The sequence below is a fragment of the Equus asinus genome, chromosome 5 (genome assembly GCF_041296235.1).
Source record: "Equus asinus isolate D_3611 breed Donkey chromosome 5, EquAss-T2T_v2, whole genome shotgun sequence".
NCBI classification, from domain to species: domain Eukaryota; kingdom Metazoa; phylum Chordata; class Mammalia; order Perissodactyla; family Equidae; genus Equus; species Equus asinus.
Window position 1 is genome coordinate 14,531,184 of NC_091794.1, and position 22,879 is coordinate 14,554,062.

A 22,879-nucleotide genomic window follows, 5' to 3' on the forward strand; every position below is an offset into this window, starting at 1 on the left:
GGGGGGAATGTTAGTGACTGTATTGGTCATCTGTGGATATAGGATTTCCTGTCATGAGGGAACAGAGTCTTTGTTGGGAAAATTGTTTCCCTGGAAATTTTTCAGGAGAAAGAGTTTTGTGGCCCTGTGATGAGAGACCCTTAGCCCCAATATCTCAGTTAACTTGGCCTTGGGTGGAAGTCAGTGCTGGGGGCAGCTGTGTATCGGGATGTGCCCCAGCATGTGTCTCAGGCTACGTTTGCCTTGAGCGCTTTACGATACAGGACTCTGGATAATGTGACTTTCTTATTTAACTAGAAGATACATTTATTGTAACTCGATGTCTCATTTTAAGGATAGTTCCTCAAACTAGGGTAATAGGTGAATTTCCCCTCTTCCTCTTTATTTTTTATGTGTCAAATGTAAACTTTAGTGTATCTGTGCTTTTTACAAAATAATGAAGAACTTTCAGGGAGAAGGATTTAAAAATATTTACGGTAAATTATTTTTGCCTCTGCATTGTCGCATTCATTGTTGCTTCGTAGATGTTGACTCTCCAGGGCCGTGATCTGGGCTGGTATTTTCTTGCAGTAAATAGTGCTGAAAGTGATCTTTTCGTTTCTCTGAAAGCAGCTTCCTGTTCTGAATGAGTAAGATTCAGCTGGGTGGGCTGGGGTGGGCTGGGGTGGGCTGTGTCCTCCTGTGTGTCCTGAGGGCAGGGAGGGGCCTTTGGTCCTGTCCACTTCCTCCCAGGCCCTCTGGCAGGACCAGGTGCCCAAAGGGCCTGGGGCTAGAAGGAAGGGCCGGTTCACATCTGGACACAGGACAGGGTGTGGTCTTGATCTGCCCTTCTCTTTTGGAAAGCACCAAGATGCACCGATCTTGTCTTGGGTTTTGACCACTTGTGAGTCATAGAGAGGATTTTCCATGGGTTTGATTCTTTGGCCCAAGGGGTGTGTAAAGACCTGAACTTTGTGCCTGAAGCATTTTGAGGTGTTTGGAAAAAATGGCACTTCCATATACACTGTTCTGCTGGAGGAGATGAATTTATGGGTCATCACACATCTTAATGACGAGTGTAACACCTGGTGCATAATCAGGTTTCAACAAATGTCTGTGAGATACTTAAAAGAGTGGTCAGTACAGTTTAATTGATGAAGGCTTTGCCTAGGAAGCAGGACTCAAGCTGAACCCAGAAGCAATGGTGGGATTTGGATAAGCAGATTTGTCCTCCTTCACACACATTTGTGTTTTATTTGGGTGAGGTGCATATTCTCGCCTTTCCCTTCTAGGTGTGGACTCTGGACATAGACTCCTGCCCTATTCAGAGTCTGATCAGCACTGAGAAAAACAGGAGAAATCTAAATCTTCTCTTCTGTGTTCCCATTACTGTTTCATTGCTTTAAAATAAGTTAATTCACACTATTGCTGCGTAGCTGGCAGCCGTATCTACAGACATCCTTTAATCTTTCCTTTATCGTTAGAGCTCATATACTCTTAGGGTTAGAAGGCAGTCCCCTCACCTTATACTTAGGAAACCAAGGTCTGGAAAGGTGGAAGGGCAAGCTCAGAGTTCCACAGTTTTGGGGAGTAAAGCTCAGCTCACTGGACAACCACACACCGTCAATGGCCTCCAACCCTGATGGGCATCCCAGGGTCATGCTCAGTTCAGGTTTGGCTGATATCTGGGAATCCACAAGGAGCACAAGTGGTGAGGGGGAAAAGATGAGTTGAGAAGTATGATCATCAGACCTAGAAGACTCTCTGGGATGATAATGCCCACTCAATGCTTCCAAGTGCCTTGCAAAGAACCCTCTGCAGGAAAGTGGGAGGGACTTATGCTGATCCATTTCACAGTTGGCGGAACTGAGGTGCCCTCAGATCAAGTGGCTTTCAAGTTGCTTTCTGAACACAAGAAGCTGGCTTGGAAAAGAAGAGTCAGATAAACGTAAACAGAATCCCCTTTCTCTGACGGCTCGTGTGGAGTTCTGGGGATTCCTCTCTCCTGCTCTGCCTGTGCCCTTCCATCCCTGAGAATATTTGAAGCACCTGTCACCCAAAGTTGTCCTCAAAACATCAGCATTTGAATTTATTTGTTGTCAACGGTAGTTTTTCCTGACCTATCTTTGCCCTTTTTTTGTGCCTATCTTGTATTCTAAATAAGAATTTACTCAAGACTAAGGGATTATTTATAGATGTATTTACTAGTGTGAACATAAAACGGAAACCACAGAGACTGCAGTTGCTGCATAAAATGTACCTCTGTGAACTATGGCTACTTACAGGTTTATGACCAGCATGGGAACGGGGGTTTTCTGATTATACTTGTGGCTTGAGGGGACAATTTACATCCTCAGCTTCATTTTTTTTTTTTTATTAAGAACAGAAATCTTTAGCTGAGGGGTTGCACCCCGAACCCCTTGAAATTGCATACAAATGTGTTGTGTGTGTGTGTGAGAGAATGTACACTTTCTGTGAAGAGGGTGCACAGCTTTCATCAGAAATCCTGAAATCTATGGAAAACGGGATCACCGCTATCTACAGACATATTAGGTAGTTCAAAGCACTCTCAGAGGGCTCTCCCGCTCGCAAATAATTCCCTTCCATGATCCCTCTAAATTTCATTATCAGAACAACTTTCTTTGGTTAAGCATTTATATTTAATATGGTCCTGCTAAAAGGCATGTACTATTTGAGACAGGTAATACTTTCATGTGATAAGAGTCAAACAGGTATAACTTATTAGGTTGTACTGAGAGTATTTAAACCAAGCAGTTTCCGCGATGGTCCGGTGTCTGAGTGGACAATTCCAGCCTAGCGCCTAGCGTTCCGTGTTTCTGTCTCACTGGAAGACTGCTGGGTAACCCCGGATCACCAGGCACATCAGCACATGTTTTTCTCCATACATCATAAAGATTTCTGTTCCCTTTTGCTCTTTGCTATCATTTATTCAAGGTCTGTGATGGATGATTTACATACATTAGATGTAATCCTCCCGTTCACGGGGGAAAAGGCTGGGCCTTCATGTCACCTGCTCAAGGTCACAGAGGGAGGAAGAGACACAACCAGGCCTTGAATCACCGCTGATCTGACTCTGGTGTCACATTGTTTCCCTAAAGTGAATCCTGGCCAAGGGTCAAAGTGAGGGTCCCTTGTGAAAGAATTTGGCTAAAAACAGGAAGTTAGCAGAGGACATGATACCAAGATGTGCTTGGTTCTTTGGTTGAAGACCAACTGCCTGAAGTCTCAGCAAACCTGTGTGATGCATCCATCCTCAAGTCACTGATTTATCCTCAACGGGCGCTTGGCACATTTTATATAGCAAAGTTATTTAACTTTGGTTAGTTTGGGGAACAAAACAGCAATTAAACTCATCATACATCTACTGCTTGTCAACAAACCTCTTACTATTTTAACATCCCTAAAATTAATATAATGGCCATGGGTTCAACAAAACAGGAAGTTGAGAACACAGGTGTGGATATAGAAATAGTCTAATTTGCTAATCCTTGGTCTCATCTAATTTGTGGTTTAAAATTTTCATACCATTTTATTGGTACCTGCTCTTATGAGTTACATCAATACCCAAACATATTTCTGTTAAGTTTATCTCCAAGTATGATGGTTTAGGGTGGGGGTCTACAAACTTTTTTTTCTGAAATGAGCCCCCAAATAAATATTTGTGTATTTACAGGACCCATAGTGTATATCACCACTGCTGAACTCTCTGGTGGTTGAGCAGCCAGAGAGCCTGTAAACAAGTGAGTGGGGCTGTATTCCAATAACATTTTATTTATAAAAACAAGCAGAGGGTCAGATTTGGCCTGTGGGCTATAGTTTGCTGATCCCTATTTTAGGATATTATATCCTAGACATAATTCTAGGAACAAGGAAGAAAAGATGAGGGAAAATAAATAATCAGGGCATACAGAGAAATGCTCATTAGTGAAGGAGTCTGTGCATGTGTGTGTTATTTTTCCAATGTGGACATTTTACTCATATTTTATAAATGACGTGTTAATACACACATACAGCATACAGCAAAGGCTTGTCTATGTAGTATGTTGGAAGAGCACTGAATTCGAAGCCAAGAAATCAGCCTCTGGATAAAGTTCTGCCAGTAACTTACAACATCACGTTGGGCTTATTATCCTCCCGGAGCCAAAAAAGGAAAGTGGGATTAGAGGATTGCCAAAGGACTCTCTATCAGTCTCTGAAGCTATGATTTTCTTCTTAAGATTTCTAGGGAAAAATACAAGATTAAAAAATAAGGATTAAAATTGTATTAAAAATTATATAAAAACCTGGCCTGGACCTTACTGATTCAACTCATGAAACCAACCAAGCCACCAGGGCTGACGAGTCAAAGGACACTATGCAAAGGACACCATTTAGAGGCATGGAGTGAAAGGATTGCACAGGCATCCGCCTAGAAGCCTGCGAGTGAGGAGTTGGCCCCACAAACACTTGTGGAGCAAGTGGACTCCCCCTGGGTACACTTAATATGATGGCTAAAGCTTCTGTGACTTCAGAGGGCAATCATACGGACATTTTATGAGAAGAACCCAGACGGAGAAGCAGAGCCTTTGTGATGTGCATAGCTATAGGGGACCAGGGAGCCCCCCTCCTGCCACTGAGTAAAGCAGTCCATTTCCAAAGCCACTTACAAGCAATAATGGCCAGTCCCTTCTGAAAGAGTGGTGTTGAAGATGGTTGGTTAATCTTTTGATGTTGGATGTTGAGCAGGATCTGAGAGGCCCTGTGGTTTGTAAACCATGTTCTGCCGAGCCCCCTGTAGAAGGGGCTGTTAGGCAGGGGGAGGTCAGCCAGAAAGACTTTGTGCCCCATGCCTGCTTTAACCAGAGCCCCCACCCTCAGCTTTTATTTGCTGGTGTTAAGCAAATGCTGGTCCAATCACTTCATTATAAATGCACAAACTGATTCTCAGGAGGGAGCCTAAGGGGACGTGGTTGGTGCAGGGAGTGAGAGGAGACTCTGGGCATGAGAAGTTCATATTCGTCTTCTGCGGAAGGTGGATGCCTAGGGGTGGGAGGCACGTGGACAAGTGAGTACTCCGTCTCTGTTCCTCCTGAGGCCTCTCTGGGTGTCTCGGCCTCCTGGGAAATGTTCTCATACCACCCCTCAGCAGACTTCTCTGATGGCCTTCTCCTGAGGACGCTGTGATTGATGAGGGAGTAGCACAGCTCCTCCGAGGAGTTGTGGTCAACATGGTCCTGCTGGTCAAAGGACAGCCGTCGGTAAGAATTGGCCTCCTGCGATCCTCTTTACACTTCAGTCTCAACACAGACCCGACCCTGGGCAAAATCTCTCTTCCACAGCTACTTCCCTTCCATGTCTTGGCTGTTTTCCCTAAATGGCTGCTCCCATCTCAACCACTGGCCCAGGCAGCCGGAGTGCTGATGCTGCCCAGAGTATTCAGCCCTCCCATGCATGTCCTCTCTGCCCCATGTTCCAGGGTGACCCCCAACCACTCTGTATGATTCCCAAAGTCTCAGGGCCCTTCTTATATAAGGAAGACACCTTAGTGTGATTGGATTATGATTGCATTATGATATTTAACCATTCTAGAGATTCTAGAGATATTTGCATTATTAAAAGGGGAAACCACTCAGGAGAAGCTCTCTTTTAGTGAAATCTCAGGAGATAAAAAGCCAAGCAGCAAAGTACAGGGGAAAGCATAGATTTGAGAGGGAGACTTGGTTTTGAATCACGCCCCTGCCATCTTGCTGGCTGCCTGGCTTTGGGGGAATATCACTTGATCTCTCAGTTTTATCATCTGCAAAATGGAGGAAATAAGAGTACCAATCTTATAGGGTCGTTGTGACAGTTACATGAGATGGTTCATGCAAAGCCCTCAGCACACTTCCTGGCATAGTCTAAGTGCTCAATAACTGTTCGTTCCTTTCACTAAGCCGTACAACAGAGGTGGCTGCTGCCTCTGCCACCAGGGCTGCATATGGGTCCCGGGCTCACAAGCACTGTCTTCTAAAGACTTTTTTTCATATTAAAGTCAGAAGAGATCTTGGAGGCCAACTTCTCCTGCCATCTGGGGTGTCTGCGTTTCTATGTTATCTCAGAAAAGGCCCTGAGATGTTTGCATTACCTGGATGGGAGTGGATGCCGTTCCTTTATCTGGAGAAAGAAAATACACTCAATGAGTTTCAGGTCCTGGGGAGACTGGAGGGGAATGGAGAGGAGGAGGGGGCGAGGACTGGGATATAAGCAACCAGAGAGCTAAGAGGCAGTCAGGTAGCCCTTATCTGACCTGAAACACATCCTTGGGGAGTGAGTGACAGGGCCACCTAAACAAGGAACAGGAAAGCTGTGCTCAGGCTGAGGGCGAGTGGAAGGAGACAGATTTGCTGGGTCTTTGGATAGGAAATCACACTTCCCTCCCTCCCTCCCTCCAGCCTCTCTCCTTCCTTACAATAAATTCATTGCGTACCTACTCTGTACCAGGCACTCGGCAGACAAAGAAGAATCAGAAACAGTCCCTGTCCTCAAGGGGCTCACAGGCTAGCACAGAGGCAGATGGGGTCTGAGAGAGAGCCACAATGCAGAGGAGGGCTGTTATTTCTACTGTAGGTGACAAGGGATGGTGGTAGTGTGGGGGCTGGGGCTCAAGGAATGCTTTACAGAGAAGGAAACTCTCAAGCTGGGTATTCCCATTCCTGAATCTGTTGGCAGCTACGAACAGAAGCAGGCCAATTTTTCAAAAGACAACTTACTTAAAGCTGACTGGCTCTGGCCACTCAGCAGAAGTGGATGGACACACTTGCCACCCCCTTGCAACCACACCAGCAAGCATGAGCAAACACAGACTTTCCCACAGAAGCCTCATGAAGCCATCCTGCACTGGAGGTGTCTGTGCCCATGCAGCCCATCTTATTTATTATATTATGGATTGACGTCCCTCAGTACCGACATCCCAGATTCTCACATCGCCATAAGTTCTCAAGGCCGTCTAGGACTTCCCTGATTATCGCTACAAGAGGAGAGTCTGTGAGAGGTCTTATGTCTACATTGTTTTGCTCTGATGGAGATTGGGGTTTCCTGGGACCCACACTTCCCCTGGGTGAAATGGCTAGGGGTGGTAGGGCTGTATTATTCATTTGTACACTGTTCAGGGCTAGTTTTTAAGATTCAGAGGGAATGAACTAGGCTTTCCTATTTAAGCCCAGGAAGGCAAAGGCGAAACTCCTTTGCTTTTCTTCTTGAGGAAGGCGTGGCCTGTCCTCAGACCTATACTTTCTTCTCTCCTATGTGTGATACTATTCACAACCCTCTCCTTGTCGAATTCTTCTCTCTCCTTAACTTCAGTCCTGTTCCGTCACCAGAGACCATTGCATCAGCCTCCTAAGTGGTCGTCCAGCATCTGCTCTTGCCTCTCCCTGCTACAGTTTGTTTTTTGCATGCAACTTGGGTGATGTCTTTAATGCAAATGTGGTCATATATGCCTCTCTTTTAAAGCCTTTCAGTACTTCCTGTAGCTCTCAAGACAAAAACCCCAATCCTAACCTTGACCACAAGGCCTTCCCCTCCTCTGTGCTCTGTGTGCCTGTGCTGGCCTCCCTCAGTTCCTTGTAAGTGCCCCCCTTTCCACCTTCTGCATTTATCGTTCTCAGTTAAGTCCTTCAGCCTCCAGACCTCAGGGACTAAGTGAAAGATCTGAAGATCAATAAGCCAAGTCCTGCTTCAAGGAGCTTACAATCTAGTGGGGACAAAGGGACATGCAACTGGACAAATTGCAGCAAAATGTGTAAGTTTTATACTAGAAATATGCCCAAGGAGATTTGGGAGCATAGGGAAGAGGCAATTTGGAAAAATAATTTATCAAAAGTGAAAATGATGTGAAAGCAATGACTTACTTTCCTTCTGAGAATCTTGCCTTGCTTTAAAAATGTCTATTCTTTTCCTGTAAAAGAAAAGGAAAGTACACTGGTTGTTTCAATATTCCGAAACTCGCAAAGAAAATCACACTTCACTATAAAAACTTATTAACTCTTTCATTTGTTGGTTATAGGCCTTTTGTAATATCTCCTTCAGCACAGAGAAACAACAGGATAGAGAAAAGGAAAAATGAAAGATAAGACCAAGTAGAAATCTACTCTTTTGTGTGTGTCTCTCTCTTTCTCTTCCCTCTTGCTTTTCTGAGGCTGATATGGAATTGGTTTATAAGGTGGAGAACTGCAGTGATGTTATAGGCAAGTTTTCGGGGGAATTTTTTTTCTGACAAAATATCAATTTATTTTCTATCATGTGAGTTAAGGAGCCATAGTTTTCTTCAATCTCGATCCCTGTTCCAGTCTATGATTTCCAAACGAGCAAGCAAATGAGGAAACAAACACACACAACCCTCCCACATGAGCACAGAGGCAACTACACTGTATGCATGACCCCCCAGAAACACACAACATAAATATAATGGAAGCCTGTTATGGTCTCAGGAGACAAGGACAAGATCTGCTCGAAGGAGGATGACCATATGTCTTATTTGCTTGTGTGGTCTAGTTAATGTCATTATCAATCACTTAGTGACACTTAACTATTTTTAGCATCCCTTTTACTCTCCAAGGTTTCCTAATTTGGATGATAAATTATATGATCATCCTGGCTGTAAATTCTCTGTGCAAGGGACAGAAATATGTGCTTCTGTACATGGAGACCCCGGGATTTGCAGTGCGATTAAGAGGTCTTTATCTACATGGTAGCCAGTTTCATTCCTTCTTCTGAGGCTGTTTGAGGACAAGGACCACCCCTGAGACTATTGTTCCTGTTTTCCACTAAAACTTGAAGTATCGCTTCCCTGACTGACTCTCAGATGATCGTATCTGGGCTACTAGCCCAGGTTTCTGCTGTGGCCACAGACAGCGGGGAGTTCACAGGTAATTGCAGCAAATACCACAATGGAACCACATCTAGGGAAATAACCCCTCAAAACAATTCTCCACTTACCACGGAAGGCAGAAACACTCTTCAGCCATGTGGCAGTCCCAGCATCTAAAACACCCGGAGATCACACAAGTCACAAGGTTGGTTTCTGCAGCTTTGTTAGGGTGACTCCCTTCCCGTTGCTATTTCTGTGAACAACCTTTTCTTCCCCTGGAGGGTATTCCTTCTAGGTGACTTGAACACGTCTATCATGCTAGAATGCCTTTGTACTCGCAGGACATTAACTGGCTTTTTGGAAATATGAAGATGACACTATCAACTCCTAATCAGGGAGCGAACTTTCTGTTGTATTGCCAGCAAAGGAAAAGGGTGTGCTCATCCTCAGTTCCAGTGATTTACTTGACCTCTTGTGATGAAGGACACACAGGAGTTATCTCCTGGACATCAAGGTACAAGTCTGCAGACATTTTAGAAATTTATTCCAGCTACGGGAAAGGCAATATTTATATAGGATTCCACTGCCCTCTGGACTTCTCCTGTTCACACTATATTGTAATTGTCTGCTTGCTTGTCTATATCCTACATTAGAACGTGAGTTTCACAAGGTTGGGGACTATGTTTTTCTGTTCATCATGTTATATATCACCAGCATGTGCCACAGTGTCTGGCACACAAATATATTTTCAATAAATATTTGATAAATGAATGAATAGCCAAGAACAGAGCAACTCTAACTGACTCAGATCATCAAATCTGCCTCCTTGACCCCACGGTATAGCTAAATAAACAGGATATGGCAGAAAGGCTCAGGATCCCTCTGCAATCAGACATCTAGGCTGAAGTCTACGTATCATTTTGGGCATCTGTCTGAATCTGAGGCATAGTCAACTATCTACATGGTTAAATATGAAGGTCCTTTATAAAGTATTGCATGTACCAGTAATGCTATGTAAAAATGTTTGGAAAAGATCATCCAAAAATCTCTCCCACAGTGAGCTTTCCCAGGGAGTTCCCTTGGAGAGGGCAATGGAGGAGAGGCTGCTGCACATGACCTTGGCTGTGGCGCCAGCATGGCTGGGTGTTCTGACAGCCTCTTGGGTCTGTGTGCCGTTAGAGTCTTCGGGGCTGACAGGCAAGGCTGTAGTTCCTCCTCCTCTTCAGGCTGCATTCAGTGTACTTTAAGCCATTTGCTTATAGCTCCTATGTCTGTGGCTAGAGAAACCCCAGAAGGAAACCATTGAACACCACCAGTGCTAGGAAATCAGGCTCACCAAGGAGACATGGGAGTGAGATGAAAGGAGGCGGTCGGTTGTGAGTAACTGGGTCAATATCTCTGGACTCCTTGAGCCACAGTTTCCTGCTCTATAAAATGAGGGTACTTACACTGCTTTCCTCACGGACTTGTAATGGTCAAACAAAGTGAAACATGGGTAAAAGCTCCTTGTAAGTTGGCTATACCCCCCACTCAAATTTTCTGCAGTATATTCTTGCAATATCAGTTTGGATGTTTTGGTCTGGAGTGTGTTCACACAACCTCCAGGAAGGAGGCCAGATGTATCTCTATGACCCCAGGCTATGGGCCAGCAATTCCAGGTTCCTGTCTTTTCTGCAAAGGTTCCCCGGCTCTCCAGTCTGCCCAGTCTCTCCCTTGGTATTACGCCTGTGGTCCTTCTGGTCTGTTTCAGCATTTGGACTATATGCTTTAGCATATATTCAGTGATACACCCTAAATATATGATCCTTAGCTTGTTCTGAAGAAATGCACCCTGTTGGTAGAATCTCTGGGTCCCCAGCTCCTAACACAGGCTTTGGCTTAGTGGTTGCTTTTTAATTGATGCTCTTTCAAAAGCTTCTCCTGAAACCATGAGAAAAGTGCAGATAACTCTACAGGCCACGGAATAACTGGCTTTGCAGCTCTTTGGGATTCTTGGACCCTGGGACACTAGTTCTATATTTTAGCAGTTCCCTGGCACTCAAAAGGCCTGGTTGCAAAGGACTGATGAGGAAGTCTTGGTTTAACAGCATCAGGGTAATCACAAGTGTTTCTCCCCACAAACCTCTCAACAATTGCAGACATGTGGGGGATGTGGCCATGTCAGAAGTAGAAACTTAGAGCTTAAAATGAAACATAAAACAGCCATGGTGGAGCTTGAGCACAAAGATACTTGAGATAGACGAATAAAGGGACAACAAAAAATGGGGGCCTTCTTTCAGGTTGCTAGAGGTTACAATAGGCTCCTAGCAAAACGGCACGTCTCCTGTCCAAAGGTTCAAAGTGTTTTTATCTTCTGTCTTGTCTCCACATGTACTACCATTACAACTGCTGCTGTGAAGTCCAGGACCTGACAGACTTCATTCTTTTTTTTTTTTTTTTTTTTGGTGAGGAAGATTGGCTCTGAGCTAACATCTGTTGCCAATCTTCCTCTTTTTGCTGAGGAAGATTGTCGCTGAGCTAATATCTGTGCCAGTCTTCCTCTATTTTGTATGTGAGTCATCACCACAGCATATCTTGATGTGTGGTGTTGGTGTATGCCCAGGATCCAAACTCGCAAACCCAGGCTGCTGAAGTGGAGGGCACTGGACTTCACCACTATGTCACGGCGCTGGCCCCAGACTTCATTCTTCGTGAACAAAGGCTGGGAGAAGTTTTATGGGATTTACTCTTACCTGGATGTTCTCTGTTTGCGGTTTTGATTCCCCAGATTCCAGGGTGTCTCTTGAGTGGTCTGCTGCCACCTAAAACTCAGCATATCAGGAGTGAGTTAAATATTTCTTCTCCAGGCTTTCCAAATTTCCTCATTTCTGCTACTTGTGTGTAATCCTGGAATCACCTCAGCTTGCCCTTATTGCCCTCACATCTGTTAATATGCCCACACCAAAACCCATCTTTAATCTGACGTACACTCCGTTGCCACAGCAACAGCCCACCGATGTTCTCCAACACTGCTTTACGCGACACTATCAGTGTATACAGGGAGGCCTAACTGCTCGGCACAGTGTTGGGACTGTACGCAGGAACGAGGAAGGGTACTGGCCTGGTCTCATGTAAATTGCCATCTTTCACAGAAAGCACCAAGGCAGAGAACATGGGAGAAAAGGCGAGGAAAGGATTAAATAAAGAAAATAAATTGGTTCAATGTTTGGGTTGGCTTTCTGTATCATCATCTTTTCATTTGTGGGAAGTTGAGGGTATAGAGAAAAAGAAACTAACAAACACTGCTTACTATATGATTTATATGCATATACTATATATATACTACTTACTAGACTACATACATACACACTATATATAATAATTATTATATTATATACACACACACCATATGTCTACTTACTATATTATATACATATGCATTATATATTCTACTTACTAAAAGTATTTGACATGTACATGATATATGTTATATTTCATTTAATCCCAAAATAAACCGATGGGGTAGATATTATGATTCCACACTTTACCACTGAGAAAACTGAGGCCAAAAAGTCAGGCAACTCAGCTGAGGACCTACAAGCAGTAAGCAGGAGTGGCTGTGTTCTCTTCTGGCAGGTTCTTTCCTCTAAGATTCTGAGCTCATCTCAGGAAGGGATGGGTGTCACTCTGCCACATGGCTACAATTTCCCCACTTTTGTAGCAAATTTGATCTGGAGAGACCTGGTGAGGGTGTGCTGATTGGATGGTAACCAGGTGGCAGAGGGGGAAGTTGAAAATCAAATCTTGGTAAATATAAGACTTTTGAATATGTTAAGGAAGACATTTTAAAATCAGCATGGAAATGAAGATGCTGAGCCAACCGATTAACTATTTGGAAAAAAATATATTCATATCTGACACCATGTAGTGAATGTGTGGGGCTAAATGTAAGGCAATAAAATCATAAAAAATTATACTGTGGATTTGTCTTATTTTGGGATGCGGAAAGAATTTTAAGCATAAATTGGTAGAAGCAAAGGGCTTTCTAGATTTAATTCAATTATGTTTTAAATCTAATCAGCAAATCATAGAAAGTCTGGATGGCACAAGACACACAGACTGGAAAAAATATTTTCTGTAATATTTATGCAAAAGGGCTAAGTTTTTCAAAGTACAAATAGCTTTCACTATCAAGAAAACAAAGGAGACCAATAAAACAAAAATGGGCAAAAGACGTTACTGACTCTTCAAAGATGAAAAAATGCAAATGGCTGATAAATATAGACATTAAAATAAAGGTAGTGCATCTAATGTTATCAGTAGTTATAACTGTGATTTATCCGTTTATTTTCTTATTTATGCTTCACCTATTTCCATTTCTTTTTACAACTAACATGTATTAATGCCATAATCTTTCACCCCGACACTAAAGTTCTAACAAACAAAATCACAAATGGGACATCAATCATGACTTTCTCAGTCAAACCACATCTGTATTTTGTTTTATTTTTCTTCTCAAGACAGTTATTTCTTTATGTTTCCAATCATTCATCCAACACTTCTTGAGTGCCTACTCTCTGCCAGAAACAATGCCAGGATACAGGAATTCAAAGATGAGTAAGAAACACTCTACATTTGAGAAACTCGCATCTAGGCATAAAAATAGGAATTTGTAATCTGATAGGAGACGGCTGGAGTGGCAGACTGACAAAGAGCTGTGAGGATCCGGGGAGGAGAAGTCTCAGAAAACACTGACTCTCAGGAACATTCCACAGGCTCGCCAAGCCTCCTTTTGGCAGGTGGCATTTTGGGTCTTGTGTCCTAGCTCCCAGTGGCAAGAACTGAGACCTGGGACATCAAACATAATTCTGTAGAGACAGCCCCCCTACCCCGTGGCCTGCTCATTCTTCCTGGACCACCTCACTTTGTACCCCAGGGACTCCCTTGTATTGGGTGGTACTAATTTTTACAATGGCTGCTTTGATGTTAATGAAGATGATGGTCCCCCCAAAATCTTCTAATTATTGAACTCTACTCTGTGTCAGGCACTATGCTAGCATCACACATACTAGAACCCTCCAAGGTAGATTGTATTATTATTTTCATTTAAAATGAGGAAATTGAGTTCCAAAAAAGTTAAGGCCAGTTCTTTACCGATTTCAACTACCTCTGCTTACCTGTTGCAGGGAGTGTGCACCAGACGAGGCCTTGTGGTGGTAGGAAGCTTACTGTTTATTTTTAACTTAAATAGTGACTAAAAGGGTGGTGCTGTCTTGGAGCTCCTTGTGGGACATTAAGAGCTCAGGAGAGCATCCCTTCCCGGCCTCAGAAAGTTGTTCCATTTCTTAGGTGGCGGTCTATTGCATAGACCAGCCTTAGTAGAGTCTCTCCATTTTTCAGATGTTCTCCACCAGCTGCAAATTGTGTTTCCAGGGAGAAGGCCAGATCTATAAGGAACTGAACTTGGTGTCTGGCACATAGCAGGCACTTCACTCTGCTCAGTTCCTTACCCAATTCCCTCCCGCCCCACAGCAGATGTCTTTTTCTCCTTCTGGCTACATTAGCTGGACTCATCTCCTCTGCTCCCCCTCAGGGAGTCTGGACTCACCTGTTTTGCCTCAGCAGAGAGTTCCCCATCCTCTCAGTCCTTGGTGCCTCTCAGGCCGCCTTGTGCTCTGACAGGGAGTTCTTGACTTAGACACAGGCTGTGTTACTCTAGCCACCAGTGCAGAGAGAGCTGAAAGGAGAAGAGTATCTCTCTGCAAGGGGAGGAGGAGCCCAAGGGAGGAGCGTCAGAGGCTCACACGTGCGTGCACAACCTTTAAAACGTCAGAGCCTGACAGAGCCGGGCTGTGGCCTTAACCAGCAGCCATTGGTCCATGAGAGCTTTGAGTCTCTGGGGAAGCCCCATCTGCAATCACAGACAGGTCATGGAGTTTTTCCCTTCTTATATCTAAATTTATTAAACCACTTGGTAGTCTTAGAAAAGTCAGAGGGAGAAACTTGTTTTTTTTTTTTAATATTTTTTTTTTTTTTTAAAGATTTTATTTTTTCATTTTTCTCCCCAAGGCCCCCCGGTACATAGTTGTGTATTCTTCGTTGTGGGTTCTTCTAGTTGTGGCATGTGGGACGCTGCCTCAGCGTGGTCTGACGAGCAGTGCCATGTCCGCGCCCAGGATTCGAACTAACGAAACACTGGGCCGCCTGCAGCGGAGCGCACGAACTTAACCACTCGGCCACAGGGCCAGCCCCGGGAGAAACTTGTTTTAAAACAAGAAAAGGTTAAAAGAAATTAAAAGTCAAGCCACAGGCAAGTAGAAAATATTAGCAATACATAAACCTGATAAAAAGAATTTTATCCAGAATATATAAAGAACTCTAAAAACTCACTAAGAAAACATAAACTCAATAACAAAATGGGCAAAATATTTGAACCGATATTTCACCAAAGACAGTATACAGATGGCAAATAAATACATGAAAAGATGCTCAACACCATAGTCACTAGGGAAGTGTAAATCAAAACCACAGCACAGTGCTTTTTACACACCTATTGGAATGGCTAATGTTGAAACAAAAGCAAGAACTGTAAGTGCTAACAAGGAATGCACAGTGAATAGAATTCTCACACGTTGTTGATGGCAATGGGAAGTAGTTCGGCCTTTCTGGAAAACAGTACAGCAGTTTCTTATGAAGTTAAACCATATAATCTAGCAATCCCACTCCTAGGCATTTACCCAAGTGAAATAAAAATTAAAACCTCTAAGAACCTGTATGCAAATGTTTATAGCTGCTTAACTCATAATTGCCCAGTAAACACTGAAAAGAACCCGAACAATCTTTAGGGGTGAATGGCTAAGCAAATGGTATTGTATCCACACAATGGAATACTGCCCAGTGATAAAAAGGAATGGACTACTAATATCTGCAACCACATGGGTGACTCTCAAATGTGTTAGTGAAAGAAGCCAAGGTTAAAGTCTACCTTTTGTGACATTCAGGACAAGGTAAAACACAAGGGACAGAAAACACATCAGTGGTGGCCAGGGGCAAGTGGTTGGGGAAGGATTGACCTTCAAAGGGCAGGAGGGAATTTTTTTCTTGTTCTATATCTTGTGGTGGCAGCTACATGACTATATGCATTTCTCATAATTCATAGGGCTGTATGCCAAAACGGGTTCATTTTACTGTATGTAAATTGTGTCTCAATAGAAAAAAAGAGGTGAAAAAAAGAAATAAGGGAACTTGGGGAGAGGAATTATGGATTTTTTTGTATTATCTTTCTAGTTGATGGTTAGCTCTAGTGTGGTCAATCATTTCTCCCTTCATTCCTTCAACAAGTATAGGTTGAGTACCTTCTATATACTGGGCACTGTGGGTCCAAGGGTGAGCAAAGCAGATCCAGACTTGTTCTGGTGGAGCTCCTTGAAATGAAATAAAACAAAGTACAAAATACTTCACTGCTTGTCCTTGTGTAATGTAGAGGTTGTACCTACAATAGTCAGAGCAGCATGGGGAGGGAGCTTAGATGTGTTAAATAAAAATTCAACTGAGTAGGTTTTAAAGCTCTAATTGGCTTTATTGAATGATTCTTGAATCAGGCAGCATCCCATCTGGCAAGCAGAAAAGAGCTCTAAGGAGCTGTACCAAATGGAAGGCTTTTATAGGCGGAAGGGGGAAAGAGGGCGTTGTTTCAAGCTTAGGTAACCTGCCTGTGTAGGAAGAAGGGGGCTATGTGGCAGATTACCTCATTGATGCTGACCAAAAAATTCCAGACTGCCTGGTTAAGACCATATTCCTGGGGGAGATTGTAACTGTAATTAGGTTAGATACTGTTACCGAACCAGGTTCATTTTTGCCCGCCACCCAGAAAGCCAAACACCAAGACGATGAGATTGCAGCAGAGAGAGAGTTTATTCACAAGGCAGCCACGTGAGGAGACAAGAGCATGAGCCTCAAATCCACTTCCCTGAAAATAGGGACTCAGGGATATTTATGGGATAGGGGGCAAGGTGGTCTGAAATGCGGAGGTAGGTGACTGGAGATGAGGAGAAATGAGGTACTGGTGATCTGTGCAAGCGTAGTCAGACTTCACGCCTCTTCATAGGACCCATGCTCACAAAATGGTGGCATTAGTATGATCTGAGGGTGGAGTTTTTAGCCTCTTGAGGTCAAAAGTTTGCCTATCTGACATCTGTGTGGGCCCAGTTGATGAGTTGGTGGTCTCCACTAGCCTGAAGTGGACAAGGAGTTCTAATTCCTGAAAAACAGCTCACATACCCATTACTGTGGTGACCCAGGCTCCAGGGAGATGTTATCTATAGCAACCTAGTGCTATAGGTGGGAGTCAGACAGCACATTGCCTAAGCAGCACAGTTAACAGCGGGTGGGTTAAACAGCTAAAAGCTATAGTCAGTAATTGCAAAAAGAAGGAAAAACTTTAGTACCTAGATACTTAATCATCAATGGCTATTTGCCACTTGCAATATTACGTCTTGGTTTGCTGATGTGTGGCTTAGCACAAGTGACTCCATTTTGGGCCTCTTTCTTAACAGAAGAAATAGTGTTAAAGGAACTGAGGTACTAGCTGTGCAACACCAGACCCATTACACATCACTCTTGCCTCTGTAGCTGCTCTCCAGGCTTCGGTCTGTCTCTGTGGGGGATCTCCAGGAACACTTTATTACAAATGGGTGGAGAGGGGGATAGTCCTTGTCTAGGAGGAAAAAATTTTCTGGAGTGAGCGGGGCCTGTGAGGGAAAGGAGGGTAATGTCAATCTAGGAGGACTTGATACATGAAGCACAATATATTATTATTTATAATATTGTAGTATTGTAAGGTCAACTACAAATTAAAATAAGGTGCCTAACTCTCTAACTCTCCAGCCCAGTCGTGCAGTGGTTGAGTTCACACGCTTTGCTGCTCAGCGGCCCAGGGTTCGTTGGTTCGGATCCCTGGTGCGGACATGGCACCGCTTCGCAAAAGCCATGCTGTGGTAGGCATCCCACATATAAAGTAGAGGAAGATGGGCAGATGTTAGCTCAGGGCTGGTCTTCCTCAAAAAAAAAAAGTAAAAAATAAGGGCAGAGACTTCCTCCCCTCCCTTTTCTTAGGGCATTTACTTTAGAAAACTTGAAAGTTCTTTCCCTCCATCTTTGAAATGCACGTAAATCTTTTTAAGGCTGAATAAGCAACCCAGGACCTGGGAGCCATCTCTTTGAAATGTAATCATCAAGGAAGAGAGCACGCCTCTCTCCCAGTTTCCTCCGGAGGACAGGAGCAGGACTGCAGCTGCCACCTGGTTCCAAATTGCAAACCTACCTCCAGTCAAAAAAAGAAGAGGAAATTTTCTCTTTTAAGGAAAATTAGCAGACACATTACTAAATGAATTTAGGACGAATTATGCGTGGCAAACGCTGCAGTCAAATCTTCGTATTTGAGGACTGGTCATTGTTTATCTTGAGAAAATGTATGAAATGGATTGTATCTGGGGCTGGCCCGGTGGCTTACTCGCTTGATTTGCTGCACTCTGGCAGCCCGGAGTTCGTAGGTTTGGATCCCAGGCATGGATGTGCACATCACTCATCAAGTCACACTATGGTGGTGTCCCACATGCAGCATAGAGGAAGATTGGCACAGATGTTAGCCCAGCAACAATCTTCTTCAAGCAAAAAGAGGAAGATTGGCAACAGCTGTTAGCTGAGGGCTAACCTTCTTCCCCCCAAAAAAGAAAAAAATAATTATATCTGCTTGGCTACATAGAAGGGCAAGATTTCTTTGTTTTTGCAATCCCCTTAGCAGGTTGCCTGTAATTCATGTCATATTCTGGTTTAATGCTTATTTGATAATAAAACTGTTTTCTTTTTCTCCTACTTCTGTGGAGAGCTTTTCTGGGGTGGCAGGAGATTTTATTTTTAGTTACATTTCTCCAACAGTACCTCCACGCAATTTTTCATTAATCCCTCAGGTAATTAACTCTAGGAAAGATGTTAGGGTGGGATATTTTCTAATCTTGGGAATATCTAAAATTCAGAAAACCCTCTCCTTGGTAAATTATGTGAAGCAGTGAATTAAGAAAGAAAATTCTTAACAAAGCATTGTTAAAGAGGGGAAAATTTCTGCTTTACCCTCTTAGTTCTTTTGGCTGGTCCAATAATTAAAATGACATTAGAGAGATTAACAGGAGAAAAACAAATTTAATTTCATACATATGGGGAATCCACATAAGCCTGGGAGATTCCAAAGATAGTCAGGCAAAACTAGATATATATGTCATCTTGGTCTGAAGAGAAGAGGGCAGGGATCTGGGACTTCAAAGGGAAGAAAAGCAATTAACAAGAAGATGAAAAAAAGTAAATGGTTGGTAAACAAATGTTTGCTGGGCCTTACAGAAACAATGAGACAGAGAGGAATTTTAATAAATAGATGTTTCTAGGTTCCTCCCTGTCTACCATACCTAGTTCATATCATACCTGGTAGTTATCTACGGTGATAGCTCCCTTCCCGGAAGAGGTCCTGTATCTAAATTCTTTCAGACAGTTACAGGGAAGGTCAAATGTTCTTCCTGAGTCTTTTGGGTCTTGATTGTTTTCGGCTCAAAATAATCTGCATGCCAAAGTGGCACAACTTGGGGCAGCCTGCCCTGAATCTCATAAGCACATATTAAAAATTAGGGATGCCCACTCCACACAGATCTAAGAAATATGAGGCTTCCCTAGTCTGTTTCTCTCATTCTCCTCTGTTAAAACCACTTCCTTTCCCAGGCTGGATAACTACAATAAATTTTAGGGCATGTCTTCCAAGCTACCTGAAGCCTTCTTTTTTGTGTACAGGAAATCTGAGGTAACAGCCAACGGTCTGCCATTTTGTGTGTGAAGAAAGTGATGTGTGTGTGTGTGAGAGAGACTATGAAGGAGTCTTGACATACTGTTATAACTAACCTTTCTCTTCCCCATTATCTTCAGGAAAAAATGAAAAATTCAATCCAAACTAAAAGTCCCTCTCCTCAATGGCCTCTGTATCTTTTGTATGATCTAGAGGTCAGCAGCAAGGAACTGGTGTTTTTCAGCATTGTAGAGGAAAGATGAAATAGACAAGGGAGCTTTGACAGTGAGTAGGGCTGTTGTTGACTCCTGACCAGAATGAATTAAGATATCCCAGACCCTTGGTGGGGCAAACAGCCTGGATGCTGCCCCATGGATAGCTTAATTAGTCCCAATGTTGAGCAAAGTCTTCTTTGAGTCCAGAGAGTCAACACCATAGGGGTGAGGGTTGGCAATCCGTCTGCCATTGTAATGAAGGAAAGGCTGAGGATTGCTAGCTAACTTTCAAGCTTCAGTTTTACTCAGGTCACTAGAGGGAGAAGCTGAGCTGTGGAAGTGTTAGCTATCAATCATGAAAACGTCTTATGATTATGTCTCGCAGCAAGAAAGAGCTGGACATTTATAATATGTGCAGTTATTGCTGTGGAACTGACTCTGTGCTAAATAATCTACCTTCACTCCACAAACGAAAGTACAGCAACACACATCTCCACATAAAGAGGCCAATATAATAAATCTTTGAAATCATACATTCTCTCTTCATCCTTCTCAGTAGTTACCCCAGTGCCTAATAGTTATGAGAAACATACATATATTGAATGGGAAATAAAAACCTGGATATTTGTAAGCAGATGATGGTGAAATCAGAGGAAGTTTGAGCTGGAATCTTTAAATTTACTTTTCTATCCTTTGGCATTACTGTAGAGAATTAATGACCAATGCAAAAACTGTTTTATTTCCAAGATCATAAAATAATATAATCAGAATAACCATTTGTTGAGAGCTTTCTATAATCCATGCACTGTGTTAAATGCATTAGTAATTAGTTAAATTACAATTTCTCATTTGCTCCTGTAAGAATTCTATGGGATAAATACAGTTTCCTCTATTTTACAGATGATGACACTCAGGCTCATAGAAGTCAAGTGACTTGCTCAAGGACACCCCAATAGTGAGAGAGTGGATAAGTTCAAACAGAATGTGGACCGTATCTATCTATTCATTGTGTTATTTAATAAGTGCTTGTGGTAAGACAAGCTCGGCTTTGAACTCTGGTCTATATCACTATATGTCTGGAAAGGCTGAATCATATTTGCAAGTTTGGAGTGTGTTATGGCTTCCCAGTTCTTGCATGACTTTCAAACTCCCAGTTGGCCTCAGCTGCCAAGGCAGGTTAGAAGCCTTTTGGATAAGAGTGATGTTTTGAGCCCCTTCAGTCTTAAGGAGCCAGATGGAATAAACCCAGCTCTAGCCTACTCCTTTTCAGACTTCTGTGATTAGGGAAGGGAGCTGGGAGAGCTGTGTACGCATAAAGAAAATCCTTTTGGAGCACTTTATGATAGGAAAAGAACTGGTTTATTTAAGAGTTCTTGTAGAGTCAGGAATCTAATAGTTTAGCTAAGACTTCCCTCCAAAAAGTCTTATAGAAAAGGTGAAGACTGTGTGGTGGGATAATATTGAGAGATCTTTCTGAGTATTATTTATTACTATTATTTTTTATTGAGATCACATTGGTTTATAACATTGTGTAAATTTCAGGTGCATATCGTTATACTTTGGCTTCTGTATAGACTGCATTGTGTTTACCACCAAAAGTCTAGTTTCCATCCATCACCATACATATGCGCCCCTTTACTCCTTTTGCTCTCCCCCTCCCTCCTTCCCTTCTGGTAACTACAGTCTATTCTCCATATCTATGTGTTTGTTTATCTTCCACATATGAGTGAGATCATACGGTATTTGTCTTTCTCTGTCTGACATTTCACTTAGCATAATACCCTCAAGGTCCATCTATGTTGTCACAAATGATATAATTTTGTCTTTTTTTGTGGTGGAGGAGTATTCCGTTGTTTATATATACCACATCGTTTTTATCCATTCATCTGTTGATGGGCACTTGATTGCTTCTAAGTCTTGGCTATTGTGAATAATGCTGCAAGGAACATTGGGGTACATATATCTTTTTAAATTAGTGTTTTCCTATTCTTTGGAGAAATACCCAGAAGTATATCACACGGTATTTCTATTTTTAGTTTTTTTAGAAATCTCCATACTGTTTTCCATAGTGGCTGCACCGGTTACACTGAGTATCATTTTTTAACTACTTACTTCGTGGTACAGCGTATGAGCTGGTTAGGAGTCCTGGCTGCTGTCAGAGAGTCAGGCATTTGAAAGCAATGACTATTAATTGCTGATATTCCTCGGTAAGGAGTATTTGGTTTTAAAGAGGAGGAAGCAACAGAGTTCCAGTACCTCTCTAAGTGAACTTTGGGGCTGGGATTTTGCTTTCTGCTGGAGGGATGTTAGCATACAGCTCCACTGACTTGTCAGGAGCTATAATGATACAGAGGGTTATTTTAATGGTAAGGGGACTGCTGGAAACAAAATGAGAATTTGCTCAGCTCACTGAGAGGGCTCTGACAGATGTAATGGGCAGGTGGATGGGACGGCACTTTTCTGTCATTGTTTGGGCCATAAATGACCCTTAGGAAGAATGTGCCTTGATTTGTGGTTTCCTGTTCCTCATTAGTAAGACTAACATAGAATCTAAAGATTAAGTATTTGGAGGAAAACAAATACAGCTAAGTTTAAGCACTGTAAAAGTTAAAAAGCTAAGTTAAAAAAATTCCAAGAGTCAAAGGACCAAGGAAAACCTTTTATCTGAAAAATTTAAAAGCAGATGATGTTCTGGCCTTGGTAAGCAAGAAAGTGGGTTTCCTCTGAAGAGTCAAATGGAAGTGACCTCCAAGCGCCCTCCTCAGGCCAACATCTGTGCGTTACATTCCCAAAGATGAAGGAAGAGTCCAGCCACACAGGCCCCCACACCCTGCTGATGAGGGCAGGTATGCACCATGCACCGTGCTGGGATCATTTCATATCTCAGTGCCCTGTTCAGGGTTCTTGCCCCACATGGAAACGTCTACACTTCAGGACACGAACATAGTCAGACACCGACGATGACTAATATTTGTGGAGAGTATCCTTCTCTTCTCCAATGGCTTAGATTTCCAAAATAAAATCTAGAGAATT

General features: G+C 42.9%; 1 protein-coding gene across 2 annotated transcripts; it reads right to left on the reverse strand.

Annotated features, from left to right (window-relative positions):
- Nucleotides 1-2,616: 2,616 nt before the first annotated feature.
- GCSAM (germinal center associated signaling and motility) lies at nt 2,617-14,600 on the reverse strand. Of its 2 annotated transcripts, none has more exons than XM_014842195.3 (6): nt 14,415-14,600; nt 11,560-11,628; nt 8,956-9,000; nt 7,869-7,915; nt 6,104-6,132; nt 2,617-5,213 (listed from the first exon to the last, which is right to left on the reverse strand). In XM_014842195.3, exons 1-6 carry the CDS (start codon nt 14,441-14,443, stop codon nt 4,902-4,904), a joined length of 531 nt encoding a protein of 176 aa, XP_014697681.1. In that variant the 5' UTR covers nt 14,444-14,600; the 3' UTR covers nt 2,617-4,901. The 2 variants fall into 2 exon arrangements, with proteins under 2 accessions (XP_014697681.1, XP_014697672.1); XM_014842186.3 differs by having other exon boundaries at nt 2,617-5,216; nt 14,415-14,570.
- Nucleotides 14,601-22,879: the final 8,279 nt, after the last annotated feature.